The sequence below is a fragment of the Notolepis coatsorum genome (assembly GCF_963971535.1).
Source record: "Notolepis coatsorum genome assembly, chromosome: 4".
NCBI lineage: Eukaryota > Metazoa > Chordata > Actinopteri > Aulopiformes > Paralepididae > Notolepis > Notolepis coatsorum.
In genome coordinates, this window is record NC_140168.1 from 40,910,472 (window position 1) to 40,936,018 (window position 25,547).

General features: G+C 47.2%; 1 protein-coding gene across 1 annotated transcript; it reads right to left on the bottom strand.

Moving 5' to 3' along the window:
• Window positions 1-199: 199 nt before the first annotated feature.
• Window positions 200-25,363, bottom strand: aqp10b (aquaporin 10b; the record flags this gene model as incomplete). Its single annotated transcript, XM_084311916.1, has 6 exons — window positions 200-422; window positions 946-1,163; window positions 12,619-12,737; window positions 21,661-21,798; window positions 22,635-22,761; window positions 25,277-25,363. The coding sequence occupies 6 exons, from the start codon at window positions 25,361-25,363 to the stop codon at window positions 200-202; spliced, it is 912 nt and encodes a 303-aa protein (XP_084168042.1).
• Window positions 25,364-25,547: the final 184 nt, after the last annotated feature.

Below are 25,547 nucleotides of genomic sequence, written 5' to 3' on the forward strand. Positions count from 1 at the left end.
TATGATTGTGGTACATGAATGGTAGAAAGAAATATTAATGTTATGATTGTGGGTATACATGAATGGTAGAAATATGAATGTTGTGATTGTTGATCAGAAATAGCATACATATTTATATAGCTTCCAAGTATAAATATAATTCTTAAGCATCAATCAAGAAAGTGAAACATTACATTATGTTAGACCTTTAGAAGACTTTTTACATGGTTCCATTTTGCCCTCGCTTGTGTTTCTCAGACTCTGGCTCCATCCCCTCCAGCTCCACTGACTTCCTGCTCTCCGCTGCATCCAGACCCTGGGCTTGGAGCTCAGAGGGGATGCGTGGATGGTGGACCTCTATCAGCAGCTCATAGATCAGTGTTCCTACCAGGGCCCCAATACAGGGAGCCACCAAGGGGACCCACCACCAGCCACCTCCGGCCCTGTGAAGACAGATTGAAGAAAAAAAAAATTGGGGTTAGAAATAAAACAGAAGGGTGTTCTGTTCAGTGCATCGCTGTCATCAGCGAATATGATCCTCCTTTATTTTTGCGAGAGCAAGACTTTTCTCTTTACACTTAATGGGCCTTAATCTGGAGTAACTAAAATACAATATTTAACCTGGGTTGATTTTCTTTCTGGACCATCTGGATTAAGAGTTTATTTATGGATTAGTCCGTGACTATTATGATCAAGGACTTTATAAAACTCATATGAGTCATATAAATCATTCAATTGAATTCTGTATCGACAATTTTAAATGTGGCATTGATAAAGCATTTTCCTTCTTGGCTCATTAATTAAACAGATTAGGCTACAACTAGAACTACTGACATGAGTAGTTGGTTATTTAAATTTTGAACTAGGTTTAATCCATGTCTGACGTAACCCAACCTACCCTTGATGGAGTCTTTCCAATCTAGAAAAGACTAAATATGGTTACAGAGGAAGAAGAACATCACTAACTTGAACACATCAGAGCCCCAGCCAGCGAAGTATGTGAACAGTCGAGGTCCGATGTCCCTGGCTGGGTTCAGGGCGTAGCCGCTGTTGGACCCCATAGACACACCGATGACGAGCACAGCAGCTCCCATGAGGACAGGCTCCAGGCCTGGAGGGGACGGAGAGTTTCGACTGTCCCCCAGAGCCAGCACACAGACCAGCAAGGCAGCCGTGCCAATCACCTTGATAACATGGCACATATAGAGCATGGATCATCACCACATTATACAGCGCTGATCCTACAAGCAAATTGAGGGATCCACACATTGAGGGGGGGGGTTATATAAAATGAATATATATATATATATATATATATATATATATATATATATACACATACACATCAAAGGGACATGGGTCTGTTGAAGCTGGCAAAGCTGCCTGGGGGCCATTATGGGCCATACTACATTTGTAGTGTGTAATTCCACAGTATTTATTAGCATATTAGCACTTTCTTTTGGCAATTAGTGGAAGAAGAGTGGGTTTCTTCATTGAGTGCAAGTATCTTGTGTTTTATTATTTAAGAAAATATGTATAAATAGGGCGGCTGAGTGGCACAGTGGGTAAGGCGCTCGCCACTAACGCAGGAGATTCTGGTATCGAGCCCAGCTCTCTGCGTTGTTTCCGGCATGGCCGGCCGTCATACTAACACAATTGGCAAGTGTTAGAGGGTGGGAAAGCCGGTGGGTGGGGATTGGACGTTGTGGACAGCGACTCCTACAGGTCGGTTGGGTGACGCCGGTGCGGCGGAAACAGGAAGTATCGGGGGCAGCGTGAGCCTCCCACGCGTTACTCCTCGCCACAGAGTTCGAGCTGCTGCGGTGAAAAGATGCGACAGGCTGCCTCCTCATGTACCGGAGGCGACACGTGATGCAAGGCCTCTATCCTCACTACAGCCGACCAGTGGGAGGCATAGTCTAGCAACGTTCAAGACAGGGGAGGGAAGAAATTGGGATGGGAGAAAAATAGAAAATGGGGAGAAAAAGTGGATACAAAAAAAAAAAAAGTATAAATTAGTGCTGTCAATCGATTAAAATATTGAATCTGATTAATCTCATGATTGTCCATAGTTAACTCGCGATTAATCACAAATTAATCGATTTTTTTAATTTTTTTATCTACCTTAAACAGATATTTTTCAAGTTCCAAGTCAACAAATGCTTGCTATATGCAGCCATTTAACACAAAAGGATGACCCTCATGCATTGCAAATTTGCATCAAATTCAAAACAGTGATGCACAAAATAACTTAAAAGAAAATAATCATTTAAAACAATAAAGTGCATGAAATAATAGGGGACAGAAAACGTTAGGAACTTGTTACATTCACCCACACAAGGGCTGCACTCACACACACCCCCCTCTCTCTCTCACACACACACACACACTCTCCCAACTCTCTTTCTCTCTTGCCCCTTCCTCATCTCTCTCACCCCCCTCTCTCTCTCTATCTCTCACACACACACTTTGAGTCAGAAACAAACATAGTATCAATGAGAGTATCAATAATACACCTGAGGGAAGTCTAGTTAAAAAAAAAAAGTGGCGTTAACTTAATACCGCGTTAACTTTGACAGCCTTATTATAAATATAAATGTACTGTAACTGTATAGTATCTCAGTAAATAGATAATAATCACCCATGGGGAATCATAGATATATAAACACTAGATGGCTCAAGGTGGAGTCTCCAGTGTAGTTCATGGGTGGCCATCTTGCTTGAGTGGGCTACTGCTTTAACACATTGGACGCCAACAACGTCATAATTCGTTATTGCCCGCCATGCGTTGAACGCCAACAACATGATAATTTGTTGTTGGGATCAATATTAAATTTTTTCGCCATGGCATTCATAATTCATCCAGCCTCCCTGCAGGACTGCAGCTGCACCCTGTCTGATATTGCAACGCCTCAATACCGCCGCCTGGTGGATGATCGGGCGAGTTACACTCCACGTCAAACCGGAAGTGGCACTGGTGCATCGAGGAAATCCCTCCGGCAGTAATATCTTGTTACGTGGGTCCAGACAAACACTCGAGTGCATCGGATCGCTTTCGAAACGCAATAATCTATATGATTTCGGCGTTTATTGCGTCATACAAACGGGAAATGGATCTAGCAGATCGACGTCAAATAATTGGAATATTTTTCCTCCAGTCTCATCGCCGAACGGTAAGAGGAATATAACGTTATTTTCAGCCCGATTGTTTATTCATTTCACGGCAATCCATCTGACCAATGTATCAACCCATACTAAATAAAGCCGTTACTGACGATCAAGGAATTATAAATGACCCCCCCCTTTCCTTCACGCATGATGAAGCATAATGTATACCGATCATATACATTTGCATTTTTTTATATAGTGTGTATAGGAAAGAAACGCCAATCGATAATCTATCATATGCTTCAGGGCCTATAACTCGCGTTTTTGGAATTACAGCAGAAAACCTTAAAAACATACTTATATTCTCGACGGTATTAACACAACAATGTATGAATGAGAAAATATAACGTTCCCACATCCGGAACGATAGATACCCGATGTTGAATGGGCCATAGTAATATCAATATAGCTATAATATTTAAAAAGTTATAGCCCTGCAAAGAAGGTAAACATCTCCATAGGCTTACAGCGGTGGCAGACTGGACCCAATGATGGGTACAATGCACGGCGCCCAATGTGTTAAGGTGATGATCTGCACAAACAAAAATACTCTTAACTCGCTGAAATCTTGACGGATTTACAAACGGTGTGGTTTATTACTTTATTTATTGCTTGGAATACATTTTTTTATAATTACTTTTTTCATATGAAAGTCCATTATAAGTATACAGTATGATAACTACATCTCTGACGTTTTTAACAAACCAAACGGTTGAAGATTTAGCACGCTATGGTTATTTCAATAGTACATGCACCATAGACATGCATGTTATGAGTGGGCGTGCTCCACCCACGCAAGATGGCAACGTCGGTCTCCGTTGGCCAGTAGCGCGGGTGAGTCATCTAGTGTGATATATATCTATGTGAGCAAGAAGAGGAAAGGGGCCCCACAAATCAATTCTCGCTCAGGGCTCCCAAAAGGCAAGGGACGCCTCTGTATTGTACATTGCCTGGACACCATGGCATGGCAAACATAAATCACACCCAGCAAGATCTAATGTGTTTCTGGGGTGGAGGAACTGGAATTGGTTTCCCATTTCAAGTACCTCGGAATCATCTTGGACTCGAACCTATCCTTTAAGAAACATGTCAAAAAAGTGAAATGCACAATTAATTTTAACTTCGTTAATTTTAGACAAATCCAGCCTGTTTTAACAGTTGATGCTGCAAAAACGTATCTTCATTGCATGATATTCTCACACATTGAATACTGCTTCACAAACTGGTCATTTGCTGGTGTCACTGTCATGAAACACATCGAATAGCTTTATCATAGAGCCATCAAGGTATATTTGCCAGGAAACCATTGGCATACCACCATTGCAATATTTTGAAACAATATAGCTTTTTGAGCTTTGAAAATGTCAAAGTCTTAAAAAGCTCTTGTTTCATCTACAAATGCCTACATGGACTAGCTCCCCCTCCTGTACAGGAATTCATCTACAAAAAAATAAACACTGGACTCTGCACCAGGGCCCTATTCCCCGTACCTGGTTCAACTAAGTCGATCAAGAGTCCCATTATCCAGATTCAGTTAACCCGATGTTTGAAGCCGGGATTTTCCTGTTCCTCGAAGGTGGATTCAGTCTCGTTAACTCAAACCAGACTTGAGACCCAGGATAAGTGCGCGCGGCCGCTTCAGTTGAAAAGCCATCACGTATCAATAGCAGAAATCCTGATCTTCTAACGGCATTGATTGATTGATTGTTTTACAGATTGCAGGCGGCTCAATAGCCTTGCCGACAAGTTAAATGCATAATCTATAGGCTAATTTTAAATCCCTCATTACCCCAATCAATCAGATTATATTTCTTTAAACGTTCCTGCTGGCAGTAGGTTTATGCATTGAATAATCAAATGAGATCTTGCTAGCAAAAATAATTAGTTCAACTGTTTCAGAATAAGGATACGGCTCTCTTATCCATTGATTGATGTATGGTGGATTTTTTATTTATCTGCACTGTGGTGTGACGGATTGTCCTTTTGACTTTCACGCAGACGACCGGGGTTCGAATCCTAGTCTTTTCCTTCTTTTTGCAATGTAGGAATAATTCAATTTGGTGCACGTTGAGAGCTATATAAAGAATGACATCCTCAATGCATGTAGATTTATAATATTTTAACTTAAAACTAGGCTACTTTTGCGTATAATCATTAATATTATATTCCAAAAAATTATATTAGAAACGCGGAGTTTCAAACACCGGTCGCCCGGTTGCCAGGATTGAGCACTACCGCTGCACCACTGTGCCAGACGTGATAGATTCATTGTTTATACATTAATGAACGAGAGACCCGTGTTTAGAATATTTTTTCTTTTGAATGAAGTTTCATCTCTTTATTCTCAAATGCATTAATGTGACGTCAACGGCTCATTCAATTTCTCAAATCCGTCAAACAGCGCATCTCATCAGACATTTTAATCCCAGTTACAATATCACACAAAATCCACAATCTACGCATAGACACTTAAATTTTTTGCTTGAATGAAACAAAATCCAGGCGCTCCTCTCCTTCCTCGCTCCTCATCCACAGCGGAGAATATGAAAGGAATCAGAGCCAAACGAGCGATAGGTTTCAATCATTAAGGATATCCCCGCGGGATTCACATTTGCAATGCTGCGCGTTGTTAAAATAACCACATAATGTGTACATCGCACCTAGCGAGCGCCACGGTATATATAACGTGCATTATTTAGGACAAAGTGAATTTAGTATCAGCATTTTGGGTCTATTTTACATTTCAAAAGCCCCCTCTGGAAGAATGGAGCACAAAAACGTAATTCAGAATGGTATAATGCAGATCCTAGACTGTGAGAATCATTTCAGGAAACGAGCTGTCACTTCTTTGCGGGGGCGTGGCCATGGTTCATCCGGCTAACTGAACTTAACCCTGCTCCCGACCAGGCTCAAACTTTTTGATCTGTTGTCATGGTGATTTAGACAATCCAGCTTCGGGGAATGGGAAGGTACGGCTTAAGTCAGGCTTGACCGAAAGTTATCCGGCTAACTCAGTTATCCAGGTACGGGGAACGGGGCAGGTCAGACACCAGAGGTCCATAAAAGGCAGTCAAACATGGAACAGTCTCCCCATTTCCATAAGGGAAAGCCCCACCATTGCTTCTTTTAGAGGGCAACAAAAAAATGGCTGAAGACCAACCAGTCATGTGAACACATGCTGTTATGTATTTGTACTTTTTTTTTACTGTTTTTATGTGTCCTGTTTTTATGTATTTGTACATTTCTTACTGTTTCTATGAGTCCTGTTTTTATGTTTGGGGACAACGGATGGAAATTAGCCTCGTGCTAAATCCGGCAATTTTTACACTCCACAGTGTTCATCAATTTTGCATTGTCCCGTCCCAATTATTATTTTTTTTTAACTGACCATATGACAGACAATACAATACAGTAACTGCACGGATCGTCACCATCATGTTTCACCTGGATAGGGTAACGTGACCACATCACAGTGGTGACTGACTGGACTGCATATCCAAAAGGGCAGCTAGTCATTCTCAGGAGGGTTAAATGATGACTGATGTTTCCCAGCTAATTCGTAACGTCAAAGTATGATGCTATACATATCATTAAATGGTATGACAGGGGTCTACGTTGCTGTGTTTGTATTAGGAAAAATAGTTTCTATGCGAAGCACCTGGTAGAACGGTAATGTCTGTGTGTGTGTCAGTCTGGTATGTCATAAATGTCTAGATGTAGCAGTACTGTATCTGTATGTCATATAATTATGATGAATTGAAAATGGGGGACCCTGATGTAAACAAGACGAAAGACTTTCTCTGGTCTGCATCCCCTTAACAATTGTGTGTATTGAGCTGTACTGTATTGTACCCATTCTGCAATCTGTTAATAAAATGTTCAATCAATCAATCAATCAATCAATCAATCAATCAGTCTGTCTAGCCACTCTGCCTCTAGTGGCGGCTCACAGGCATGGCACTTTGTGTCAGACAAACTCAAGACTGCGTGTCCTTGTTCGGACCGGGTTTTCCAAAACCAACGTGATTAGTGGACCGGTGATTGGTATACAGCAGCCAGCCAAGATTTGTGGTTGACTGCCCACGCCCACGTTATTGCATGATGCAATAAAAAAAACCAATACATTTTATTTTGCTAATCAATGTGTTCTGATCCATAACAACATTATGACATTCAGATATTTCATTCTGGTATTGTACTGTATTGTACACATTCTGCAATCTGTTAATACAGTTTTGTGTCGTATGGCTCCGCTCGGCGTCACTACTGCACTGTACCTCGCTCGTGCACGCGCACTGAATAAAAAATTCCACAATGTACCTTTATATCCCAACATCCGTCTGACCACACCCCTATCAGCTTACCTTCATAAGCAGGTGTGTGGCCACCTACTCGCCTCCTTCTTCGCTTTCACCACAAGGAAGTGCCTTCGGTAGATCCCCACTTGACGAGGTTGTTAGTAGAATAAAGTTGGAAAACAAGAGATACGTTGACATCATATCTTTATTTTCTCTCTCACTATTTTCGAGAAAATACGGCGATATTGTCTTCGTTACTGGAGTGTCTGGAAGATGATGATCATTCTACACCTCCACCGTTTTTTCCGTATTAGGAGTTCACGCCGCTGACATGCTTCCCAACTACAATCCTCCTTGCTGCGGCTGGAAGGGGTAAGACCCTCCAGCAACACAGCTGGACTGTAGGACGCACCGACTGTTGTGAGAAGCGGTGGGTTCCAAGGGTTGGGTGAGTAATGTTTGCTTGCGAGCACCACTTGTCTGTTAGTGCTATGGGGGCTAGCTGACAATGTTTACGAAAACCGGCCCCAGATTAGGGTCCTTCTGTTCAGCCTTTTAGGCGACGGCGGAGGATCTTGGTTTGAAGCCCATTATAGTCAACTAGTGGGCCACGACCAGTAACTAACTGGTGATCCCAGGATTCTCTGGACGAGTGGATGCTTCTCTGTCACCGTGTAGGCCCCATCTTTCATATACAAATGAGAGTATACCCTAACGAGGAAATGTGGGCATGGATGTTCGTTATCGGGAGATCCATGTTCAAGTCGGCTGCAACCCAGATGGGACTTGTGCTGGCTCCACCGGATGTCTGGTAAAATCACCGTTGTAAACTGTGTTGACATCTCTTTTTCTCTTCTCTCTTAAAGGGGAGGAGGGTTTCAGACGGCGACCTGTCGGAAGTGTGGCTTGTTATATCGTCTGTGTACGAGTTCAGGTGATAGCTGCTTAGCTTGCGTGCTAGTTGTGGCCTACCTGTTAGCCGCGCAGCTGTTAGCTGCGGCGTTAGTTCGCTGTGTTTACCAGGCTGGTATACGTTAGCTTGTGGCTATCAGCCGTTCGGCTGTTAGCTTAATGCTACACTGTTGAATGTTCTGAGACTATAACATGCTTTAAACACTCTGACTACGACGTCATCTTTGACAGAGGATGTTAGTCGAACCTACCCGGAGCCCGGCCGGCGAGGACTGCGTCAACAAGGAGAACCGTAGCGGCGGGATGGAGCAGCGACGCTGCCCGTGTCGTCAACACAGATGCTGTGTTTACTATCGGTGCCCTGTTAGAGACTGCAGTTCGCCTGGTCTGCGCTCACGGTAGGAAAGGTCCCGACCGGACCTTAAACACTTCTTCTTTCTTTCCCTTCTAAATGTTTTGTAAATAACGATGTTTTCCAAAAACGAGTGTTGCTGCACTACATTTAGGATACGACGCGAGTTGTGTGTGAATTGTCTTGTCACTGGTATTAGCTTCTCCATGCAAATCGGGTTGTTTGTTACAGATGTAAAAATAAAAAAAAAAGTTTGTTGTGTTGAGAAACATCATGTGTGTTCATGTACCGTGTACTCACAACTAAGGGGGTTAAACTAACCTATAAAGCTATGCTTAGTGACATATGAGTGAAGAATGAATTCTTTTCTCAGCCTGTAATGACAATGAACAGTGTGTTCACATATTAACAGGTTTACCTGTTCAACTGGCCGTATTAAGGGTAAGGTAGGAGGGGTGTTCCCCCCGGTTCCCTGGGGACTTCCTCACCCTCCTCTCAGACATGTTGTTTACAATATATTGTGTCACTGTGTGGTGGGATACGATGTAACCCTTAGCTTGATTGCTGGGGTTGTGCTAAAACCGCTTGAGGAACTGTATTTTCCTAAAGAAAAGATTGTTTGGTCACTTTTCGTGTGTGCTTAGCAAGGCCTGTGGCCGATACTAATCGAGAATTGTGTATTCTCTCATTATGAAAAACGGCGTTCCTCTGTAGAGTGTATTGCCATTTTTTGTGGTGATAAAGTGTTGTGTGTATCTTGTGATCTACAACTGGGTTGGGTTGGCCACAGAAGCACATGTGTAAGTCTGGTACCGGGGCTCTTAAGGGGGCCCTCTCTATTCTGTGTTTTTTCCTTAGTAAAAATCAGATAGCAGGTTAGCACATGAGCTGTGTGAAGCTGTTAGACGCTTCATGTAGCTGACTATGACTGTGTTATACTCTTTTTTATCATTACATCGTATCATGGGTGTGGGGTCGTAAAGGGGTGAACTGGTAATCCTTTCCTCCCCTTTTCTGATTGGTCAGGGGTTAAAACCTCCTGTCCTTCAAGGTTCCTGTCACGTTGCTGTTCGGCATGTTACAGGGTAAGAGGGGGGGGGGGAGTTTCCTGGTCCCACGCCCTGGAATATTGGGCGTGTGCACCGCAGAAATCCCCCCGCCATAGAGTACGTCACTGTGCGCGTCTCTGTTGGTAAGACTTCCGTGTGCTGTTCAGGTCCATATGATGGATCTGTTTCAGGGAGTGGTCAGGGCTCCTCCTCACGAAGCTCCTACTCGGGCCGTCTGTGAGTTAGGACTCTCCTTCCCTGTGAGGGAGCCTCCTCAGAGTTCAGAGCCTCCTCCTCAGATTGTCAAGATGAGTAGAACTTCAAAAAGGAGTTCTGCTCTATTGTGTGTGTATTCGATTCAATTCGATTATTGAGTGTATTGGTTCAGTGCCTCCTCCTCGGAGAGCCCTAATCCAAATATTACATAGCTCAATGTTGCAATATATTCTTTTCAATCTATACAGCTCGCGTGGGAAGTCTCTCTGGGGATTTCCGTCTCCTCCCTATGGGAGGGTGGTGGGATGTAAAAATGTAAAAAAAAATTACCCTCAGCCTGCGTCACGAGGGATTCATGTCAGTCTGTGTTCTTTCTTTTTTGAATAAAAAGAGGAAGGTACATGAAGCACGACGGCTCCGTGTCGTTCTCCCAGGCGACTTGGAGGAACAATGTTTGGTGTCTTGCTAGACTATCCATTGATGTGTTTGGGTCTCTGGCTCGGTGTGTTTCTGTTACAGGATCACGCAGGGGCTAAGTGCGCCTTGGTTGCTTGTTAAAACAGCATTTTTATAGGGCAACTGGGATGGAGTTTTGTCTCTTCCGAGCGCTAGTTTACTAGGTTGTCTCGATGAATTCTGGTTCATATCTGGGGGATGTTAACGGAATAGATCTGAACATAGGCAGAGGGGTCTCACGCCCTTGGGGTGGGCCACTGAGCACGGTCTAAATGAGGACCGTCTGGGTGGCGCCCTCTTTTCATGTTTTGTTGGAGTGGGCATGTCGGCGTGGTTAGGACACAGGACTGGTCTGGTCACGCTGGTCCAGGTCAGTTAACCTGTTGTCCGCCGGGGATGCAGATCTGCTGTTCTTTTTTCGGGGGGAAAAATGCCAGGTCGGTCCGGGTGTCACAGGGTTAGGCGCTATGGAGACCCTTGTTGGGTACATATTGTACTCTGCACTGTCGTAATGGCTTACGGCCATGCCAACCTGTACACGCCCGATCTCGTCCGATCTCGGCCGCTACGCAGGTTTGGTCCTGGTTAGTACTTGGTTGGGAGACCGCCTGGGAATACCAAGTGCGGTGTGCTTGGGGCTGGTTCTCCATTATTTTCGCTCCTCTCTCACGCGTGGCGAAGAGGGGGCTGTTGGGGTGGTCTTGGACCTCCTCTGGTAACCCTGTGCTTCCCGTGCCGCCGGGCCCGGTCCGAAGTAATGTTTCGTCGACCCTTAGGCCTGGAATAACCCTTTTTTGAAAACTGAAACACTTGTACTGCGGTATAGCCAGTTATGCCCGCAGGTGTGTTTTGGAGTTTTTTCTTGAGGGGTTATAGGAACAACCACCGCATAGGGTAACGACAGGGTGGTTGATTCCCTGGTGTGTTGGAGCAGTGTCAACTCCCGGGTTACCCGGTTGAGTGTGCCCCTGCACGTTCATGACGTCTGCCAATCATGTCAGCCTTCTCTGCCTCAACCCCTCTGGGTGGGTTTTTTTTAATGGAGGCTTGGTCATGCAACAACGCCAGCATACGCCCCTTCCGCCGGGGGGGCTGTTCTCAGCTAACTCCTTTGGCGCCTGTCTCGTCCGCAGTGCTCCAGGCTCAGGTTACAGCCTGTTGCCTGGTTTCCTCGGTGCGCTGCCTGCTTCTGTTGGTTAACCTTTTTTGGGTGCTTACGGCCATGCTGACTGCCTGTTCTGCAGGGTCAGTGTGCCAGGCGGTGTGCTATTGGGGGGAAAGGGCCCGCTCTTGGAGGGGCCTTATCCGAATACGCTGGCGATGTGGGGGGCGGTGTCACTAAGTGACCGCCTGGTGGGGTCTTGATGCCTGGCGTCATTGACCTCTCCGGGCCCCCGTTTTCCAGGGGATCCAGTCCCTTCAGTGGGTCTGGGTCTTCCTTCGCGCTCCGCTGCTACGGCCTTGCCACGGGGTTGGGTTTGCTCTTGACCCCGTGATTTCTGGGGGCAGTAACGAGGTTGTTCCTTCCGTTCGTTCCCGGGTGGCATGCGGGTTGTGAGTGTGTGTAGTCGTGGGGTCAAGCCACGGTCTGCTCACCCTGTGCGTTGAGTTGCTTGAGTGCCTCTTCGCACGGTCGGGTCCATCGCCCTCCCGGGAACCTCCAATAGGGGGGGTGCCCTCCATTAGGGGGGGTCGGGGGGCCTCGGTCCTCCCCGATCTGATAGTTGTGGGGGGCCTCAGCGGGGTACATTTGTCGGGCCATGGCTCTCGCTCGGCCTCCCTTGTGCAGTAGTGACGCCGAGCGGAGCCATACGAGACAGAACGTTAGGTTATGGCTATAACCAAGTTCTGTGAGTAATGGTGACGCTCGGCGTCAGACGCCGCTGCAGCCCTTGATCTCACCTTGTGGGGAAAGCTTGGGAAGGAGGCGAGTAGGTGGCCAACTGGCCACACACCTGCTTATGAAGGTAAGCTGATAGGGGTGTGGTCAGACGGATGTTGGGATATAAAGGTACATTGTGGAATTTTTTATTCAGTGCGCGTGCACGAGCGAGGTACAGTGCAGTAGTGACCCCGAGCGTCACCATTACTCACAGAACTTGGTTATAGCCATAACCTAACGTTTTCAATCAATCAATCAGTCAAAGACCCTGTTGAGTAAATGAAGAACCTGGGGAGCTGCTCTGACCTGGTCCACGATGCCTCCCCACAGACTGAGGTAGTCAGCAGGGTAGGTGGAGAAGATGCCGGCAGTGGCCCTGGCACCTGCCACTGTCAGGTCACCATCGCCATAGTAGTGGATGGCATCTGTCAAAACAGACAATCACATGATGCACAAATACGTGGCTGCGCACACACACACACACACACACACACACACACACACACATAAACACACACATACACACACAATGTTTATGTATGTACGGACATGGTAGAAAGAATAGAATAGAATAGAATACAAGTGGCTAACGTTAACGCCGCCATTTTAGTACTGGGAGATTTCAATAGCGCCAATCTGAGAAAGGTATTGCCCGACTTCTATCAGCATGTGACTTGCAACACCAGAGGCGGTAACATCCTAGATCACTGTTACACGCAATTTAAAGGTGGCTACAAGGCTCATTCTGATAGTGGCTTTGGCAAGTCAGATCACGCATCCATTTTCCTTTCACCAAAGTATAGACAGAGAATTAAAAGTACTCCCGTAGTCTCGCGAGAGGTGCAGAAATGGGATCTGACGTCAGAAGAGACGATCCGGTCAGTGTTTCACCACACAGACTGGATTGTGTTCCGCGACACAGATAACATTAATGCCTACACGGAGACAGTGCTGGACTATGTCTGTACTAGGGTGAAAGAAACAATCCCCACTACCAAAATGAAAGTTTACCCAAATCAAAAACCCTGGGTAGACAAATCCGTCCGTGAAGCTCTGAGAGAGCGCACCAAAGCATACAATGACGGCCTAGTGGCAGGCAACATGAATGACCACAAGGTGGCGCGACACAACGTAAGGAGGACAGTGTCAGAGGCCAAACGGCGCTACAGGGATAAAATTGAACTCCAGTTTGAACAAGCTGACTCTAGAGCTATGTGGCAGGGGCTCAAAACGATGACAGACTACAAAGGCGCCTCCCTCAAACTGAACAGTGACATCTCCTTAGCAAACGACCTCAATACCTTCTATGCGAGGTTTGATGCTGGTAATAACAACACCAGCTCACAAGCCTCGGCAATGGGGGGGGGGGGGTCGGCTGCTGATGGAGGCGCAGTGTTCAGGGTAACAGAGCATGAGGTGAGGCGGACCTTTAAAAAAGTGAATATCAGGAAGGCAGCAGGTCCGGACGGCATCCCCGGCCGCGTCCTAAAAGTCTGTGCCGACCAACTGGCCCCAGTATTCACTGACATATTTAACCTGTCCTTAGAACAGGCTGTCATCCCCACCTGCCTGAAGAAGTCCACTATTATCCCTGTACCCAAAAAATCCAAGCCTGCTTGCCTCAACGACTACCGCCCTGTAGCTCTCACCTCCATAGCCATGAAGTGCTTTGAGAAGCTAGTAAAGGGCTACATCTGCTCCTCCCTCCCCATCAACATGGACCCCCTGCAATTTGCATACCGCCCCAACAGGTCCACGGAGGACGCCATATCCCATGTGCTGCACACAGCAGCATCACACCTGGACAAGAGGCAGGGGAACTATGTGAGAATGCTATTCATCGACTACAGCTCGGCATTCAATACCATAGTCCCCTCCATACTCATAGCCAAGCTCAGGGACCTGGGCTTGGGCTATGACCTCTGCCAGTGGGTCTTGGACTTCCTGACTGGCAGACCCCAGGTGGTGAGAGCAGGCAACTGCACCTCCTCATCCATCACCCTCAACATAGGGGCCCCCCAGGGCTGTGTTCTGAGTCCCCTCCTCTACTCCCTGTACACACACAACTGTGTGGCTCAGCGGAGTAGCAATACAATCGTCAAATTTGCTGACGACACAGTGGTGGTGGGCCTGATCTCTGCCAACGACGAGAGGGCCTACCTGGAAGAGGTCAAGGTCCTGGCGGGATGGTGCCAGGAAAACAGCCTCTCCCTGAACGTCAGCAAAACAAAGGAGATGATTGTGGACTTCAGGAGGTCGGGGGTCAAGGACTACAGCCCCCTCAGCATCGACGGGGCACCGGTTGAGAGAGTCAACAGCTTCAAGTACCTCGGAGCCTACATATCCGAGGACTTGACATGGACCACACACATTAACAGTGTGGTGAAGAAGGCACGACAACGCCTCTACTTCCTCAGGCGCCTAAGGAAGTTCCAAGTCAGCCAGAAGATCCTTAAGAACTTCTACTCATGTACAATAGAGAGCATCTTGACCGGCAACATCACCTCCTGGTTTGGGAATAGCACTGCAAAAGACCAAAGCAGACTACAAAGAGTGACACGTTCAGCCGAACGCACAATTGGAGGGGGGCTCCCCACCCTCCAGAACATTTACTACAAGCGTTGCAAGGGCAAGGCTAAGAGAATCATTAAAGACTCCAGTCACCCGAACAACTGCCTCTTCGAACTGCTGCGGTCAGGCAAGCGATACAGGAGTCTCAAGGCGAGCACAGAAAGACTCAGAAGTAGCTTCTATCCCCAGGCCATCAGGCTGCTAAACGAACAATGAATGAACACTACACAACAACAACCACCAAACGCACATAGCACACACATCCACACGCACACACCCACTTTAAACAAACACACTGTAGCACCCACTCCACACACTTTATAGCACACACCCACTTAAACAAACACACTGTAGCACCCACTCCCCACACTTTATATTTATGGATGAAGGATTGCACTACAACTCGTACACCTTACTGTAAATTGTACCTAAAATTGTACCTCATCCCATTTCTGCTTTGCACTAGATAGTACTGTACATTAGTACACTGCATAGTATTGTGTATTGTATATTATATGGTAACTCAGAACATTGTACATATGTCTATACCGAACACTGTGACCTAATTTTCTTCTTCTAAATTCATGCTATATTATGTTATTATGTTATTTGATACTATCTTGTCTAGCACAGTCTCTGGAGCGTAACAGTAAGAAGCATTTTGTATGAAAGTATTCTGTACTTCTGTATGACAACTATTAAAGAACTTGAACTTGAACTTGAACTTGAGGGCTGAGAAAGACAGAGGGGGGAGACACAGGAGAGACAGAGTGGGGGGAGACACAGGAGAGACAGAGTTGGGGGAGACACAGCAGAGACAGAGTGGGGGGAGACACAGGAGAGACAGAGTTGGGGAGACACAGCAGAGACAGAGTGGGGGGAGACACAGGAGAGACAGAGATGGGGAGACACTGTGGCTCCAGAGGCAGGGGTCTTAAAGGGGTATTTCACAAAAAAATATTATTTATTTTTAACATAATCTCAGACATACCAGACAACAGTTTTGCACACATTAATTTCGTTTCGACAGTTATTGAGAGTAAATTAGTTTGAATATGGCCACCAGTGATGTCATCGAGGATATTGAATCCTTGTGTGTTAATTACAGCTGCAGCATCTGCATAATTTCACGGTGCTGTTATTAACTGTCAAAACGAAATTAACATGTGGTAGTGAAAGGGTTAACCTTCTGTAGGTGGTAGTGAAAGTGTTAACCCTTTGTAGTGTGGTAATGAGAGGGTTAACCGTATGTAGTGGTAGTGAAAGTGTTAACCATTTGTAGTGTGGTAGTGAAAGGGTTAACCTTCTGTAATGTGGTAGTGAAAGTGTTAACCTTCTGTAGTGTGGTAGTGAAAGGGTTGACCTTCTGTAGTGTGGTAGTGAAAGTGTTAACCTTCTGTAGTGTGGTAGTGAAAGGGTTGACCTTCTGTAGTGTGGTAGTGAAAGTGTTAACGTAAGGTTATGTATATAACCAAGTTCTATGAATTCTGGTGACGCTCAGCGTCAGTCTGCACTAACCTCACTTCGTGCACATGCACTGAATAAAAAATCCACAATGTACCTTTACATACCAACATTCGTCTGGCCACACCCCTATCCACTTACCTTCATAAGCAGGTGTGTGGTCACCTACTCGCCTCCTTCCCAAACTTTCACCACAAGGCGAGATCAAGGGCCGCAGTGGTGTCCTGACGCGGAGCGTCACCAGAATTCATAGAACTTGGTTATATACATAACCTTACATTCTATTTCATTTTGGCCTCCGCTCAGCGTCAGTCTGCACAAGAGGAGCTGAGCGGAAGCCAGAAGCTCGACAAATGTACCCCGCTGAGGCCCCCCACAACCTTCAGACCGGGGAGGACCGAGCCCCCCGACCCTCCCTAATGGAGGGATACCCTCCCTATTGGAGGATGGGAGGGAGACGGATCCGACCGTGCGAAGAGGAACTCGAGCAACTCAACGCACAGGGTGAGCAGACCGTGGCTTGACCCCACGACTACGCACACGCACAACCCGCATGGCACCAGGGAACGAACGGAAGGAACAAACCTCGTTACTGCCCCCAAAATCACGGGGTCAAAAGCAAACTCAACCCCGTGGCAAGGCCGTAGCAGCGGAGCACGAAGGAAGACCCAGACCCACTGAAGGGACTGGATCCCCCGGAAAAAGGGGGCCCGGAGAGGTCAATGACGCCAGGCATCAAGACCTCACCAGGCAGTCACTTAGTGACACCGCCCCCCACATCGCCAGCGTATTCGGACAGGGCCCCTCCAAGAGCGGGCCCTCCCCCCACTAGTACGCCGCCTGGCACACTGACCCTGCAACACAGGCAGTCAGCATGGCCGCCAAAGGGGTCAACTGAAAACAGCACCCCGGCAGAAGGGGCGTATGCTGGCATTGTTGCGCACCATGACAAAGCCTCCATCCAAAAAAAAACCCACCCAGAGGGGTCGAGGCAGAGAAGGCTGACACGATTGGCAGACGTCATGAACGTGCAGCGGCACACTCAACCGGGTAACCCGGGAGTTGACTCTGCTCCAACACACCAGGGAATCAACCACCCTCTTGGTACCACATACGGTGGTTGTTCCTATAACCCCTCAAGAAAAACTCCAAAACACACCTGCGGGTATACACCAGCTATACCACAGTACAAGTGTTTCAGTTTCCAAAAAAGGGTTATCCCAGGCCTACGGTTTCAACAAAACATTACTTCGGACCGGGCCCGGTGGCTCGGGAAGCACACAGGGTTACCAGAGGAGGTCCAGAAGACCACCCCAACAGCCCCCTCTTCGCCATGCGTGAGAGAGGAGCGAAAGAAAGGAGAACCAGCCCCTTATGATAGTGCCAGGTACAACGTGTACCCAACAAAGGGTCTCCATAACGCCTAACCCTGTGACACCCGGGCCGACCCGGCATTTTTCCCCCCGAAAAAACCACAAGTCCCTCAGGGTACCAGAACAGCAGATCTGCGTCCCCGGCGGACAACGGGTTAACTGACCTGGACCAGCGCGACCAGAACCAGTCCCGTGCCCTAACCACGCCGACATGCCCACTCCAGGAGAGGGGGTAGGTATGCGTGTCGATCTAAAACATGAAAAGAGGGCGCCACCCAGACGGTCCCATTTGTACCGCACTCAGTGGCCCACCCCAAGGGCGTGAGACCCCTCTACCTATGTTCTGATCTATTCCGTTAACATCCCCCAGATATGACCGAGAATCCGTCGAGACCCAGTAACAGGTTCTCGGAAGAGGAAAAAATCCCCCATCCCAGTTGCCCTATAAAAATGCTGTTTTAATAACGAGCAACCAAGGCGTACTAGCCTCCCGCATGATTCTTAACAGAAACACCCCGAGCCAGCACTATGTATGCGTCGGGACCCAAACACATCAATGGATAGTCTAACCAGACCCCAACATTGTTCCTTCAAGTCGCCTGGGAGAACGACAAGAAGTTTGTCGTGCTTCATATTCTCCACTCTTTTTTTATTAAAAAAGAAAGAAACACTGACTGACATGAATCCCACGTGACGCAGCCGAGGGTAAATTTTTTTTACATTTTTACATCCCGCCACCCTCACCACAGAGGAGAGACGGGACTCCTCAGAGAGACTTCCCACGTGAGCCATAGATTGAAAAGTCACGGTAACATTGAGTCACATGACCAACAGACTCAAGTTACACGTATATCGAGCGTAGTAGAACAGTAAGTTCTTACGCTCTGCCCCGACAACTTGACAACAACAGACCCTACATACGGGTCTAAAACTCACGGAAGCCGTCGTCCAATAGAAACGTGCCTAGTGACGTTTGCTATGACGGGGGGAAACCCAAGACTCAACCGCCTGTGATAGGTGTGGAGTCTGGGAAACCCTTCCCCCCCCCGTGCCAAGCTGCCTAACAGCTTGGCCCTGACCGAATGAAAAGAAAGTCCAATAACCCCCTGACCAATCAGAAGAGGGAAGGAGGGGTTTATCCAGTACCCCCTCGCAAGCCCAACCCTTGCATACGACAACAACAAACAGCCATATGATACCTTCAGTAGCAATGCTAATGAACAGCGCAAGCTAATTCAATGCACGCTAGCCACAGACACATCTGTGAACAGGGTTTATAGCAAGGCCAAGTTGTGTATGTGTGAACCCGACACCCGTATCTATGTTGTAAGACACAGAAAATCTGATAGAGAGAGAGAGCGGCTGAGCCGCGGTACGTTTTCATACGAGCATTACTGCAACCAACACAATAGTGTTGCAGCTCAATATCACTGTTTAAGCAACAGAGCACACAACTAACCTCTACCTTTATGTGAAGATTCAGGTCGAGGCAGAAAAAAAACTTTTTTAACCGAGTGTAGGCTGCAGGCCTTGCTTAAGCTCTAACATGAATGTAACGTCTAGCCCTCCTATCAAACCCATACTAGCGAAAGATTCACACGTCGCATCCCCATCATATGTTTGGTGAATAAACACACAGTTTGTAACAAAAAATACAGTCCCTCCTTTAGGAGGGACTCTTTATTTCTTTCAACAAAATCATATTAGGGCCAGGAAGGGAACAGGGGGGGACCACAGAGGGAAAAAGTCAATTATTTTTAGCGACGCCTGCCACGAGCCGCTCGGGATTTGCCACCCCGTGGAGCCCCGGAGGGACGGTAAACGATCGGCGGCTGGTCACGACGATCCCTACCGTCACTTCCGGGCATAGATGGGCCGGCTGCAGTGGCGGAGGCGCCCTCTCTCCTCCTGGCCTTCTTCGCCGAAGGTCCAGCAGTGGCAGTGGTAGCAGCGGCGGCCACGGCGGAGGAACCTCGATGACACGGCGGCCGTCTGACTCCACCGGTGACATCGGGCGGGGGGAAATGAGGCTGGAGCACGGAGCGCTCCTCCTGCATCTCCCTGCAGGTTGAGGTCATCAGCTGCAGTGCCGACCCGAATAGTCCAGCATCGGAGAGGGGTGCCGTCAGAAGTGGAGTCCTCTTCTTCTCCGGCACACGCGCCTGCTCCAGCCAAAGGTGGCGCTGGATTAGAGTGGCCAGGGCACGCACTTTCCCAGCGGCTATAGCCTGCGGCTGAATCAGATGCAGGATGGCTCCTGCCGCCTGGGCGAGCTGATCATGTTGTAAATCAGTCAGCTCCGTGCCGCCCGTCAGTATCCCGGACATGAATCTCGCCAGCTGCGCGATGTTGGAAGTGGCAGCTAGAGATTGCGTCGCGGAGATAAATGACTGGTCACTCCAAAACGCCAACCGCCTCGCCGATTTCCCTTGGGAAACCGGCTTCCGTAACGGCTCCCACACCTTAGGACAAAGGAGCGCCGCCAACGGCCTATCAAGCCGAGGCACGCCCTCCTTCATGCCTTCTACCAAACCCACCACACGCGTGACTTGCACGTAGGCGGGAGTAAGGCCCATGATGTGGGAGACCACCTGTCCCTGACGGACGTAGGCCTCCATTGAGGGGAAAAATGGGCAGACAACGTCCACCCCTCTCACCGGGCGACGTTGCCATAGATGACCTATGAGATCGTCAGGGATAGGAACAGGCAGTGGCTGCGGCAGCGGCACGCAGTTTGCGACTGCCGCCGCCGCCATGAGCTCGGGGAACAAAGCACGCAGTTCCCCCTGCATACTTTCCCCCACCGAGCCCGCGTCCCTCACATGCAGCAGACTACTGGTTAAGGAGCCACATTCTGATGTGGCTGATAGCAGGGCATCCCGCCGCCGAGTCGGAGGTTCTAACCCAACATCTGCGGACGAGGAACCCCAAGGAGACATCTCACCCCCCTCCAGTGTTACCTGGACGGGCGGGAGACATGTCTCCACCGGGCCTTCGAACAAGAACCTGTCCGCTTCTATCATGTAGTCCTCTGTTTCCATCGGCCATGTAGAATCAGACGCATCCTCATCCGGCTCCAGCAACTCACCAAAGCCAGGCCGTTCGCGTCTACAAGCCACCATCTTGCGACGGGAGCGAGCTGACGCAAAAAGTTTGCGTCTCAAATCCCCCGCAACCAAAGGCGCCGGCCGCCCAACAGCGGACGACTCCCCGGAAGCAGAGGAACCAGAGCCGGAACCAGGCCATCCCACAGGAGACGGCGCTGGTGCACCAGCTCCTTGGAGAGGCAAACTATCCATCGGACGCCTACCGGGCGTGGCTGCCGACCACGAGAGAGGCCTCAACCCCGCTCCAAGACGTACGACAGAGGCGGCAATGGAGAACCGCTGGTGAAGGGTGACGTTGCGAGCGCAACCCTCCGAGGTAAACATTATGACTTAGCTTTTTTCTTTTTAAATATATGAGAGAAGAAAAAAGCAAGAAAAAATGTAAACACGGATCAACTTTCTTCAACTAAACAACCTCGTCAAGTGTGGGTATCTACCGAAGGCACTTCCTTGTGGTGAAAGTGAAGAAGGAGGCGAGTAGGTGACCACACACCTGCTTATGAAGGTAAGCGGATAGGGGTGTGGCCAGACGAATGTTGGTATGTAAAGGTACATTGTGGATTTTTTATTCAGTGCATGTGCACGAAGTGAGGTTAGTGCAGACTGACGCTGAGCGGAGGCCAGAATGAAATAGAACCTTCTGTAGTGGTAGTGAAATGGTTAACCTTCTGTAGTGTGGTAGTGAAAGTGTTAACCTTCTGTAGTGAGGTAGTTAAAGGGTTAACCTTATGTAGTGGTAGTGAAAGGGTTAACCATGACACCATCCCTGGGCACCGATCCTAAACTCCTATGGTCTTCATTCATATCCTATGATCCTTCCTGCGTCTCCTCACCGTAGTACTGCAGGCCGACGGTGGCTGCAGCCAGAAAGGCTCCCAGCACTTGAGAGAAGACGTAGAAGGGCAGCTTGGTCCAGGGATGTCTGCCCAGGAAGCACAGGCTCAGAGACACAGCCGGGTTCAGATGAGCACCTTTAAGAGAATAATGCACTCATTGAAAAGAAAATCACTATTACTCGTGCTTAACCCTTTCACTGCCACACTACAGGAGGTTAACCCTTTCACTGCCACACTACAGAAGGTTAACCCTTTCACTGCCACACTACAGAAGGTTAACCCTTTCACTGCCACACTACAGAAGGTTAACCCTTTCACTACCACACTACGGATTGTTAACCGTCTGTAGTGTGGCAGTGAAAGGGTTTATCGAATTGTACTGTTGAAAATATTTTGACACCCTTTTTATTTATTTTTATAACTTTTTATAACTTTTGTTTTCTCTTTTTCTTTTCACATTAATAATAATAATACACGTTATTTTTATAGCACCTTTCAAACAAGAATTGCAGCCCAAAGTGCTTCACAGCAGTGCTGTTGACATAAAATAGACATAGGCATATAATTTGCATAGAATTGGCATAATTCAGAGAATTTACATTAAAAACTAAATAAAAGCGATGCTTAAAGTTCGGACATAAAATGAGTATAAAATAGACAGAATGAGAGCAATGCATAAAGTGTAGATAGAATAGAATTCTCCCATTTCTTCTCTCTGTTGCCCTCATCTATTCCAATTCATATTTCAGTTATTGCATTGCAAAGGGGGAAAGAAAAACCTTCTTGTGTACTGCATACCTTCTATTTTAGGATGTTGTCTTGCACTGTACAATCCATAAGCTATTGTGGTACTTAGAAAACAATAAAAACTATACATCGAGAAATTAAAAAAAAAGTAAATCACTATTACTCTCTTGTGGGTCAGGCTCCTTCATCCACATCCACGGTACATGAAATAATGTCTGTGTTACCTGACACGCCACGGGACACCAACACCCCGAAGGTCGTTCCCAGAGCGAAGCCCAGATTGATTGATAGGTACTGTCCTTTCTTTTCCTGAGACGTCGTCACCTGGGCAACTGAGCCACATCCAAACAGCTGCACGTAGGGGACAAAAACAGCAGAGGATGTAGAGCTACAGTGTCGGTAGAACAGAATGTGAGTGACAGGGGACAGTCTCACCACATAATGGACATTTTAACTAAAGGTATGAATAAATTTATGATCAATAGTGTATTATGCAAATCACTTTTATGAACGATGAGTACCGACGTCTTTCTGTGGTGGTGGTGGTGAAGGAGGCAATTTCCACCCTACATTGTAAGAAAAAACGCTTTGAGTGTGTCTAGAAAAGTGCTATATAAATGCAATGATCATTCATTCATTCATTCATTATACTTTCCTAAGTACAATAATGAAAGGTGTAAAGATGATTTTAATATAGGCATCCCTGAGGCGGCTGGGTGGTGCAGCGAAGATTGCGCTCGTCACCAATGCAAGAGACTCCGGTCTCGAATCCGGGTGTCAGCATTGCCTCCGGCTTGGGCCAGCCGTCATACTAACTCATTGGCAGAGTTAGAGGGTGGAAGTCGATGGGTGGGGATTTGGACGTTGTGGACAGCGACTCCTACAGGTCGGTTGGGGGACGCCTGCACAGCAGAGACAGGAAGTAGCGGGGGTAGTGTGAGCCTCCCACACGTTACACCTCGCCAATGTCCGCGCTGGCAGGTGAAAAGATGTGACAGGCTGCCTCCTCGTGTACCGGAGGGGACACGTGATGCAAGGCTTCTATCTTCCTTACAACCGACCAGTGGGGGGCATAGTCGAGCAACGTTCAAGACAGGGGAGGGGAGAATTGAAAACTCTAAATTGGGATGGGAGAAAATAGAAAATAAGGAGAAAAAGTGGATAAAAAAAAACATAGGCATCCCTGAAAGATGACTTGAAAAACTGTGCAGTAACAAAGTAACGACTGGTAGGGCCTCTCTTTGCCCCCCAGCCCTATCATAGAACCATATCAGAGTTTTTATGGGGCTTTATGAGGAAGTATATTGTTTTATAATTCGGGTTGTAATTGCTAATGGTTCTGGCAGGTGAAGCAGACAATGATCCTAGAGAGAACCCAGTGAGGTAGAATGACCAGAACGCAGCAAACATACGGTCAAACATAATTATTTTGTACAACTCCAGCAGCAGCCCCTCTCTCGCTCTCTCTCTCTCTCTCTCTCTCTCTCTGTCTGGGGCCAAAGTCTGTGGTTAGCTATTGTGAGGATCCACTTAATATACCAAAACAAGACCACATTGTCATAAGACGACATAACATAACAAACTCAATACAGTACAGAATACTGTAAGTAAGACATGAAGATGACGGGTGACAGGCTTAGTTAGGTCTCCTGTCGTAGAATCATAAAAGGGCTAACGTGTAATTGCTGTCATAGAGGTTTCTTTGTATTTTAAAGCCATGTGAATATGTTCTTCAAGATTAAGAGGTTGCCTTTATTGATTCCTTCGCTGGAAAACCGATAAGATGAGCTGTAACACAGAAAACAATACCTACACAGTAACATGTAGACACCGTTAACACTTTCAGTGCCGGCCATTAATGTTGTTTAATGTCCTTGGATGCCAGCATCCACTTCAATGATAGCGTTAAAAACGCATAATCTATGTTTTAAATTATGGCTATGTGTCTAATCTGCCCGTCGCTTATCAATGACTTGTTTGCAGTCAACATTGTCGAAACGGATTGTTTTTTAATCGGTTCATATCCTTTTTCTAGCATTTCGAAAAGCTATCGTTTTCTCGAAAATTTCAGGGAAATAGAAAGATTCCGTCATAAACGGCATTTATTGTAATATTCTCGAATACACTAGACACGTTATCATTTGTCTGCCTATTTATGAATCGTTTTCAAATAAACGCTAGATTATCGATAGTATATGTGTACTTATGCACGCTATAGAAGCGAGCTGAGAAATCGATTCTCTTATTTCCTCAACAGCACACACACACACACACATATACACATACGGGACATGCTGTTATCAGCTCTGATTATCCTAAAACTGGTAACATAGACTCCTTACCTTAGAACAGATGTTCTCCAAAAAGATTATTCCAATTCCTGATCGCCATTCCAAATATCGATTGCGTTTATTGATTGATTATTGGCTGCTGTAAATATATATTCCAGGCTGCTTTCCATCTCGCGATCACTTCCCTCTTCATCAGACGGCTCGCCAGCATAGTGGAGCCAGTAGGCCCCCCCCCCCCCCCCCCACATCCACCAGTCTAATCGAATGGGCTGCAGTTACACAGGGATAGACGATAGGGGGCGGTATTTTCCCATCGGAGCTCCTAGAGGGGCTGCTGTACCAACGGGAGACTCGGTTGATGAAATATGAATTCAAAAAACGACAATTAGCGTCGTCGACATGAAATAGCGACATAACACGTCGCCGGCACTCAAAGTGTTAAGAGACCTGAAGAACTCAGCCTCACCGTCAGCTACAGATAAAAGACACAATGCGTGCTCACACCTCGGCTTCAAATCACTAATAGATTCAACATACTAAATAATAGTGAAGTCAAAAACGAGCCAGACACTCACGATCAAGATGTAAACACCCAGGCACTCAGCCAGACACTCTCTAACCAGCTGGCTTCTGATCCGACACCTGCTCAGGATCCTCTCCATCCCACAGCGTTCCCCTGGACTCCCAGAGAGCCTCCAGATCTACTGTAGCCTAATCAGGGACGTCTGACCCAGCCAGCGCCTCGCTCTCTGGCTGACGGAGCAGGGCTTGCACTTTCACACTGGAACTATGGACTACGTCACACACTTTATGGCAGTGCTGGGACATTGTACGTCATCCTCTAAC